The sequence below is a fragment of the Quercus suber genome, unplaced genomic scaffold (genome assembly GCF_002906115.3).
Source record: "Quercus suber isolate HL8 unplaced genomic scaffold, Cork oak 2.0 scaffold_124, whole genome shotgun sequence".
NCBI classification, from domain to species: Eukaryota; Viridiplantae; Streptophyta; class Magnoliopsida; order Fagales; family Fagaceae; genus Quercus; species Quercus suber.
Window position 1 is genome coordinate 297336 of NW_027069588.1, and position 9966 is coordinate 307301.

The following is a 9966-nucleotide window of genomic DNA, read 5'->3' on the forward strand; positions in this document are numbered from 1 at the left end:
TATATATATATATATATATTAATTTTTTATAAATAATATTTTTTAGGCTAAAATGCAAAACTTACTTTTTATGAGTATATACCTTTTGCCTATGGTGCCTTTATATATATATATATATATTAATTTTTTATAAATAATATTTTTTAGGCTAAAATGCAAAACTTACTTTTTATGTTTTACTAAAATTCATTTTAATCCTCTAACTTTACTTTTGTTCATTTTAATCCTCTAACTTTCGAGCTTATTCAATAAGGGCTTTTCCATTAATTTTTGTTATATGTTGTGGTTAATTTTTCAAAATTTTAAATTAAAAAAATTTAATTAATGATTGAAAAATATTTTCCAAATTTTTTTAACAAAAGTTGACGTAAAAACCGTAATTGAATAAATCTAAAAATTAGAGAACTAAAATGAACGAAAGTAAAATTAAAAAACTGTAATGAATTCTGAAGAAACTTAGATTATGAATTTTACATTTTAGCCTATTTTTTTATAATGATATTTTAATAATAAAATTGTTTGTTATCAGTCGAATGAAACGGTTCTCCGGAAAAGAACAAGGATGAATAAAATTGGATCACACCCATAATTTTGCTGACTGAAAACTTAAAATCCTCTCGGCCCAATTTGGATACATAAGTGAAGTATTTCTTCAGCCTTATCCAATGGACTCGTACAACATTGGGCTGTAGAAAAACTTTGGCCCAACTTAACTACTACAAGATTAGACAGGTATGGAGTTTGAGCCTAATAAAAATTGAAAATTGCATGGAAAAAAGGACAAAACAAGAAACACAGAAACACACGTGTGCACACACACACATGACAGTGATGACACATGTGAGGTGAGGGAATCATGTAATGTGTACACGTTTGGCTTTAGAAACCTTAAATTTTTATACCAGGCCTTTAGCAACTAGCTATAAGACGCATGTGGCCACTGCACAGTTACACTCTGTTCATCTTAGTTCTAATCCAGTAGTTTCAGATATCTCTTTAAAAAAAGTTTTGATTTTTGCAATTTGGTGAAGTGGGATATCCAGTCAAAGAAAGCAAGCAGGGAGGTGATATAGATGGGAAGGATTTTTGTGGTGGAGCTGGAGGGAAGGTCATACAGATGCAAATTCTGCAAGACCCACTTGGCTCTTGCTGAAGATCTTGTCTCTCGAGTACTTTCTAATTCTCTTTCTTTTCATTTTCACCATTTTCTTTTTATATTGTTAATTCTGGCAATTAATTATCTTAGAACATGGAATAGCTTGTGTAGGTTGCTTGTAAATCGATCCTGGAATTATGTGTGATGTGGGTTTGTAATAGTGATTGGGAGTTTTATGAGAGTAAAGAATCATTCTTTTCTTTTTTCTTATCATGGGTACTGATTATGATCATGGGAAATGGATATTTTTCTCTGAATCAATAATTTGACATCCGAAATAGACAAGTAGTTTTGTACTAATGATTTCATAATCAAGTTGTCAAATTTATATTGTTTTGGAGGCTTTCTTTGATTTAAGTAATCAAGGAGTTGTAACTTGTAAGAGTCATGACCAACTCTAGCCTTAGGTCGGAGAACCTAATTGAAGTGTATTTTGTATGGCCAACCATATAAAATATTGGTGCTTGTATTTGATGTTTACATGTGATTTTTCTTTCCATGTTTTCCAATAGGTGAAAGAGTATTGTCAAGCATTTTTCTTCCTCTCTTGACAATTCAAGGCACGTTGGTAGGCTAGCAAAAGGAGTTGCTGTCTGGACTTTATTTTACAAGGAGCTTGTCTTGTGTGGGTATCTAGCATAAGAAAAAGTTGGTTAGGTGGTTCATTTGTCTTTAGTATAGGTGGAAGACTTTTAGTCTATTTTGTCTTTCATGTTTTCAACATAGTGGGGTCATCACCTCCACCCGTGAAGAGTGTTTAAAGTGAAGTGTATGGGTGTAGCAAAGTGTGTGCATTGTTCAAGAATCAATAAGATGATTATTAAAATTATCAACAAAAAAAAAATGATTATTAAAAAAAAAAAAGAATTAATAATATTTTCTCTTTATTAAGAACTCTTTTTGGTTCCTTTGCTTGAGTGTGTTGAGACTGATTACATTATATATGAATAAAATGTTCTCTGCTTAAGTAAGAACTTTGTAATTGTGACAAACACTTCAGCAGTGCAATCTAGTTAGGAGTCACTTTGTCATCATTGAATCTTCTATATCATTCTCAAGGGGGCCAAGTATATGAAGGGTATTAACATAGTGTTTAAGTCTAGGACCATTAATGTGACTGTGCACCCCCAACCCGTTTGAGAGTGGCATTTGATAGAGTACACTTTTGTTAGTGCTCAGAACACAGGCTAAGGCTATGTTTGAGCTTGGTGAGTGTCAATGATGATGCTCTGTGTGCTTTCTCGAGTGAAAAATTTGAAGGAATTTATCTAGTGGCTTCGGGTTCATTGAGGTGATAGTGCATCTGACGTAGGACAACCACAAACAACAATAGAATAAAAAGATAAACCCTAGGAGTCAGCACCAAGCAAAACTGGAGTCGCCACCAGTAAAAAGAAAACACGTTTTTAATAATTCTCAAAACTGTTTTACAATAATCCGAAAAAGTGCTTAAATAGCTAACAATAAAAATGCATAAAGAAACCCTAATTATTAAATGCTCAGGCTTGCTTAATCTCAAGCCCAATAACTAATAGGCTCCATCCATAAGGCCATAGGTTGGGCCATCTTCTTTTTACTCTTCCTCCTATATGTCGTGTAATTGGGGGCTTGTACCTCGTGTCTGCACCAATTCACCCCGAGTGAGAAGAACCCGATCCCGTTGAGTAGAAATCTGAAGAGCTCTGATAGTACTCCAGCAAGTCAAGATCTAGTCGTTGTAGCTCATCTTGAGTAATCCATGTACAATCAAAATCTGGTCGCCCTCGCCACCGAACTAGGAAACGGTGAACTCCTCCATCCCTGGTAGAAACAATATGCTCATCTAAAATAACATCAATAGATTCTTTATGTGTATAGGGTAAATTTCAGGGTAAAGGGGTGGAAACAGGGGCATCAAGAGGATTAGGCAAAGACTCATCAAAAGGGGTATCAGGAATAGCTGTGGGGCTTTTATAAGCAATTAGATCCTTAATATTAAAGGAGGAGTTAATGCCATAATCATGAGGAAGGTCAATGACATATGCGTTTGGGCCCATTCATTTCAATACCCTGAATGGTACGGCACTACGAGCCTGCAATTTCATAACGGTCCCAGAGGGAAACCGTTTAGGTCGAATCCGAATCATGACATAATCCTCTACCTGAAACTCTGCATGACGTCGATGAGTGTCAGCATGAATTTTATATTGAGAATTACTTGCCTGAATTTTTTGCGAATCTCATTATGCAAATCATGAATATGTCGTGCAAATGCCTCAGCAAATTCAGAAATCCTAACATGTGGGGATATGGGCAAAAGATTTAAGGGCTTCCAAGGTGTATATCCGTGCACAACCTCAAAAGGACTAGCTCCTATAGACCTATTGATAGAGCTATTATATGCAAGTTGAGCTATAGGAAGAATTGAATCCCAATTTCGATTCGCTTCACCCACTAGACACTGAAGGAGGTTGCCTAGACTACAATTAATCACCTCAGTTTGACCATCAGTTTGAGGATGAAATGCTGTGGAAAATTTCAATTTGGTATCCACTAAATGCCACAAGGTTTTCCAAAAATAACTCATGAAGCGACATTCCTATCAGACACTATGGTTTTGGGGAGACAATAAAGTTTGACAATCTCATCAAAGTTGGTGCGGGCATGAGGTACAAACCCCCAATTACACGCACGTATAGGAGAAAGAGCAAAAAGAAGACGGCCCAACCTGTGGCTGTATGGATAGAGCCTATAAGTTATTGGGCTTGAGATTAAGTAAGCCCGAACATTTAATAATTAGGGTTTCTTTATGCATTTTTATTGTTAGCTATTTAAGCATTTTTTCGGATTATTGTAAAACAGTTTTGAGAATTATTAAAAACGTGTTTTCTTTTTACTGGTGTCGACTTCGGTTTTGCTTGGTGCTGACTCCAAGCAACTCTTAAGTGCTAACTCTTAGGGTTTATTTTTTTATTTTATTGTTGTTTGTGGTTGTCCTATGTCAGTTTTGGCATCAGAGCAGACTTCCGGTCCGTACAAACTGATGTAGGACAACCACAAACAACAATAAAATAAAAAGATAAACCCTAGGAGTCAGCACCTAAGGATTGCTTGGAGTCAGCACCAAGCAAAACTAGAGTCGGCACCAGTGAAAAGAAAACACGTTTTTAATAATTCTCAAAACTGTTTTACAATAATCTGAAAAAGTGCTTAAATAGCTAACAATAAAAATGCATAAAGAAACCCTAATTATTAAATGCTTGGGCTTGCTTAATTTCAAGTCCAATAACTAATAGGCTCCATCCATAAGGCCACAGGTTGGGCCGTTTTCTTTTTGCTCTTCCTCTTATATGTGCATGTAATTGGGGGGCTTGTAACTCGTGTCCGCACCGGCATCACCAACCTATTGGCCCACACCTGCCCTCTCAGACTCTGTCATTTCACACAATGTTACCTAGAACATGAAGGCCTAGGCTAGGTTACATTGAATATGGATCATATAGCCAAGTAGCTCATGTGACTCGATAGAGCTGTATGCATAAAAATGACATTTATTTCAACAATTGGAAGATTCATGTTTTGATAGGAATTTTTTTAGGACTATTATTAACCAGATTAATAATATTGTCTATGTTGAACTGTTATCATGTTTATAATTTTTATTAAATAAGGGGAAATTGCAGTTGAATAAATGTTGGCAATCAGGTCTGCTGTTGCTTTTCTGGATGGGTTGTATTGTCAGTTTTGGTTTCTTATTTTTTGGGGATTATTTTCTCTCCTATATTTCACTTTTTCTGGGGTTGCATTTTTTATATGAACTTATTTGATTGAATTAATTATTAATTGAAAGGCGAACAATTTACAATGCACCTAATCCTTTTGAATTTAGTCATCCATTTCATAATTATTGATTCTTCTCAGTTCAATGTCACACATGCAGTATTTGTATTAGGAATGCTTTGCAGGATGTTAAATTTTCTCATTTTTCCCTCCATTTGGTTAGGCTTTTCATTGCCGACGGGGAAAAGCATACCTCTTCAATAATGCGTGAGTTTCTTTGTCATTCAAGTATTACCAATTACTGTTTCTTTATTCAATTTATGATTCAGTATTCATCCTCAAAATAAATGGGCACACACATATACTGGCTGTTGCACTATCTGTAATATGTAGCAATACAAAATTGATTTTGTTCGATTCAGTGGGAAGCATATCTTTCTAATGACACTTGGGTCCTTTGAACTTCTTAGTCATTACAAACGAATTACCATCATCATCATTTTAGAGATTAAAGGCATACATTAAAAAAAAAAAATTATTGATAAGTTACACATTCACCTAGTGGGTTTTAAACCTACAACCTTGCTCTCCATTCATTCTTGTGGGAGAAGGAAATGCCATTTGAGGCAGAGTTCATTGGTTTAAAGGCATACCTCTTCAAAACATGAAAGGATGCCTAGGATACCTCTCTCCATCAGTTAGTTTGGATGAACTGTTTAAGGTGGAAAGGATTGGTGGACCCCATTTTCTCCTGTTTGGATGGTTTCAATTTTCCATTCCACTCTACTAGCATTTCCTTTATAGAAATTCAATGAGTTGTTTTTGTGTCCCCCTTTTGATTCTTTTATTTTTAAGCTCCTCCTAGACATACTAAGAGAACAACCTAATCCTTTCTATTCTATTCCTGTTCCTCTTAATTTATTCATTCCTTTCAATTCTTTTCTTTATGAACTCCCAAACATATTTTAAGTCTAAATGTTTGTCTTACTTAAAAAAACACCCAAACATATTGTAAGTCTAAATGTTTGTCTTACTTAAAAAAACATTGTATATTTGTAGGGATCTCAAGATGTTATGACCCTTCAATGGGTGAGTAGTGCTAACCAATCTGTATATTTTCAAGCTCACAGATTTTAGTTCTTACCTTGGATTGACCTAAAAAATTACCAAACAACTGCAGTTATGTAACAATTTTGTAAAAAATTGTTGAAACTAGGTTCAATAATATTCTAGTTCCGTTTGAATCTGGCTTGGGCCCCACATATTATTTCCATTTGTCAGTATTTGTTTCAACTTTAATAAAGTTCATTGGACTGAATGACTATCACGTGAAAATATGGAAGTGAAGCTTGATAGGGTTGGGATTTGTCAACTAGCTGTTTTAATCCATATGCTTTTTGCAGTTCAATGCAGGAATTTGCTAGTGTAAATACCTTTTTCTTATTGGTGTTTTACCTTTTCCCTTTCATTTTTCTTATCTCCATATTCAGTCTATCTTCCTCATGTGATTTGTTCTCCTCCTTTTTTGTAGAATTTAGTCCCTGGAAATGATATGGAAGAGTAGCTTTAAATATCAAATTTTAATGTTTGCCTTCCAATGCGTGATCATTTCATCTAAGAGTTCTTTGCACCTTGTTGAAATTAATTTATTATCTAACTGATATGGCAGACTGTTCTCTTATTACAGTCAGTGCGTGGGACTGATGGCCCAGCCTTGAAAACAGAAACATGTTCTGTTCAAGTAACTCACATTGTTTGACCAGTGCTTTGTATCCTTTTGATTTTTTTTTTTTGGGTTGAATAGTTTCCTCGGTTATTATGTAGGAAGTGGCCCCATATTTATGCTCTTATGCTCTGGAGCAGCATGCAATAACCAGCCCTGCATATTCATTTCTAAACCTTATTCTTTTCAGGAGTTTCAATTTTTAGACTTTGTTTGCTAGATTGAATGGATTAAGAAAAATGAGTGCCTAATAGTGTTTGATGATATGATGGAAAAAATATTTTTGTTTTGTGTTAGAGGTTTAAAACTTAAAAGTCATTGGGTGAATGCATAACTCATCAATAAACAAAAAATTATTTATAAAATATGACATGATCAAAACTACACATATATTTTAAATCAGATAAATAACTGAAGCCTTTATAGCCAGACTTTCTTCACAAGAGGAGAGTTTGTATCTATGTTTGTTTTATTTACAAGTCTGTTTAAAAAAAGTGCAATCTTAGAGGTTTCGAGTTATTTTTATTTTTTGATTGAGGGGCATGAAATTAAATCATGTTCTATTACTTCCTGTTTTTCTTCCTTGCAATGTTCAATTGAAACAGTAGGAATTTCTAGGCCCCCTTACAAGCCAGATAATTATTATACATTTGACAACTCTGTTCAATGTCTTTTATAATTTAATGGGAGAGGCAAGCCAAAATCAAATAAAATCAGAGCATAAGACTCAATAATGGGCCTGGTGTGGTGGAAAACTAGAATGACCCCCACTATAAAGAAGTGACCTCCATTAAGGTTACTGCTCTTGTTTCATCCAATTGAAAAATGATTTTCTTGTATTAAGCTTGTACGAAAATAGACTAATATAATATTTGATAAATGGAAACCACTTTTTATTTCAATCAGATAACTAATGTATCTTAAAACAGTTATCTTTGTAGAAAAAAAGATTATGGTATATTGATTATTTCAGAAGAGAAAGATATAAACAAAGATAAAGGGCAACTTTCCTCCAAGCTGGTTTGGAGTAAAGTTTCTCCAACCCATTAAGTGCCAATTAAAATGATTCTCTATGTGTACTTTTAATTACATTACCTATTTTGTAGTTATGTAACTTATTTAAATCACTCAATGAGTCATGATTAAAATACAAGTTGACGGTTATTTGATCTCCACATAATAGGTTAAAGCCTTAAAGGAGATTGATTCAAACCTGTTTAGGAAAACTTTGTTCACAGTAAATACCTTCAATTTGTATTTAATCCATTATGTACAAAAAACTCTTACCAGCTCTCTATTATTTTTTCTGAGGAACATTATAGAAATTCCAATTTTAGATTGATACTTCAGTTTATAGAGTTGTCATGAGTTCTTGATCCAGGGTGAACCTCATAGTTGGAGCATTAGAGGAGAGGCTGATGCTTTCCGGTTTGCATACTGTGGCAGACATATTTTGTTGCTGTTGTGGACAGATTGTTGGCTGGAAATATGTACTTTCTCTCTCCCCATACCTATGTGGCACACATCTATTAGCAGATATTTCTTAAATTACCGGAATGAGAGGTTTGGCCATAGAGCTTGGCAACTTTTGCTGACTTCTGATTGTTTCTTGCACCCAGGAGGCTGCACATGAGAGAAGTCAGAAGTATAAGGAAGGGAAGTTTGTTCTTGAAAGGTATATTCGTTCATGCTTTCTTCTTTTTTTGTGCATTTTTTTTCCCTTTATAAATCCCCTTCTGTAAATTTATATGTATCAGTAGTCATTACTATTCTTCCTGTTGGCATCTAGCGGATTTTGTGTTTACATGTTGCGTATCCTATGCATGTTCATAAACAGAGGGAGGATCGTTGATGAGGTTGACTTTGCTACTGAATTCTATATTGATACCCGCCCTAGCATGAGCGACGCTGAAGATGCTTAGGATCCAACTTCATTTCTTTAAATAGTTCTACTAGACATTTAGACCATTCAGAAGAGATTTATTGCTCATGTATATAACTCAATAAATTTGAACAGTGATTGTTGCTATCCTTTTGGGAACTTTCTTTTAGATTGAGCTCCACAGCCTACATTGATTTTTTTTTTTTTAAAAATTTTTTGATACCAAAAAAGGGAGAAAAGCAAGATACAAAAGTTTTACAAAATGGCTGGATTAAACCAGCAATGGTTCATTGGCATTAGACATGCCAATTTAGCAACTGACCAAACAGATTTTACAATCAGGTGGGGCACTTAGAACATATTGCAGCAAAGTCCATTTTGGTTCAGAAAATTTAGATCAGCTAATCTGGTCTGTTGAAGCCAATCTGGAGTCTTCTTATGCCGAAAGACTTGGACTAGTTGTCTGCTAGCTCCTAGAAACAAAACACACTGAAAGCCATGATTCTTAGGCTTGATCCAGCTTCTACCACAACATCCAGCATTGCTCCACATATTGTTCTTGCTACACTACTAGTTACACCATAGAAAATGCTATCTCCCTGCATGTTAATAGCTTCATAGGCAGAAGACCATCTCCTGGGCTTCCTGCTTCTAGCTCCAGCAATTTTTATGATCAGCTACCACTGCCCTGAGGGTGGAAAGTGGTCTGTGTTGGGTCTTCTTGGCTAACTGGTGTGGCTTGGTTGGTCAAGGATAGCCTCTTTGTACTTGCAAGCCATGGATTGAGATGTTAAAATTACAATCATAGGATTAGGATTTAAACCATCATAGAGCACCCTGTTCCTATTGATCTAGATATGCCAAAGAGTTGTAAAGATGGCTTGTAAGTAAGCCATTGATGTTGCATCCCTAATTTTAAACTTGATGAGAAGGGAGGTAAGCCATTGCTGAACACTTGAGCTGCTAAAGTTAGTGGAGTGAATAGCTGGAATGGATCCATGCCAGCAAGCTCTAGTGAAATGACATACAAGGAAGAGGTGAGTTGAGGATTCTTCTTTAGAATTGCATAAGGGGCAATAGGTTTGAGTTGGTATGCCTCTGTTGCTCAGATTTAGAAGGGTAGGGAGTCTGTCCTAAATGAGTTTCCAAATGAATGTATTAATTTTCAGAGGTACTTTGACTCCCCAAATCAGATTCAACACACCCTCCTGACCATGTGTATTCCAAGAGGAAAGAGAGTCCTACGTAAGTATCTCATAAGCTCTTTTGACTTGGTAAGTGCCATCACAATCATTTGAAAACTTCCAAAGCAGCTTGTCTTGCACATCATCTGTTTTGGGCAATGGAATCTAAAGAATTTGTTTGCTCAAAGGAAAAGGGTATAAGGATCGAACCAAATTAGCTTTCCATGATTTGGAATTCTGGTCAATAAGGTCCCCCACTATA

At 35.2% G+C, this 9966-nt stretch overlaps 1 protein-coding gene across 1 annotated transcript; it reads left to right on the top strand.

Moving 5' to 3' along the window:
* Positions 1–805: 805 nt before the first annotated feature.
* On the top strand, positions 806–8689 carry LOC112009598 (protein yippee-like At5g53940). Its single transcript, XM_024041929.2, has 5 exons — positions 806–1169; positions 5139–5182; positions 8020–8128; positions 8258–8313; positions 8476–8689. Exons 1-5 carry the CDS (start codon positions 1074–1076, stop codon positions 8558–8560), a joined length of 390 nt encoding a protein of 129 aa, XP_023897697.1. The 5' UTR covers positions 806–1073; the 3' UTR covers positions 8561–8689.
* Positions 8690–9966: the final 1277 nt, after the last annotated feature.

Coding starts and splice junctions, on each gene's coding strand:
- LOC112009598 (XM_024041929.2), top strand. CDS start 1,074: ATGGGAAGGATTTTTGTGGTGGAGCTGGAGGGAAGGTCATACAGATGC. Junction 5,183..8,019: donor GCATACCTCTTCAATAATGC/GTGAGTTTCTTT, acceptor TTCTTGATCCAG/GGTGAACCTCATAGTTGGAG. Junction 8,129..8,257: donor AGATTGTTGGCTGGAAATAT/GTACTTTCTCTC, acceptor TCTTGCACCCAG/GAGGCTGCACATGAGAGAAG.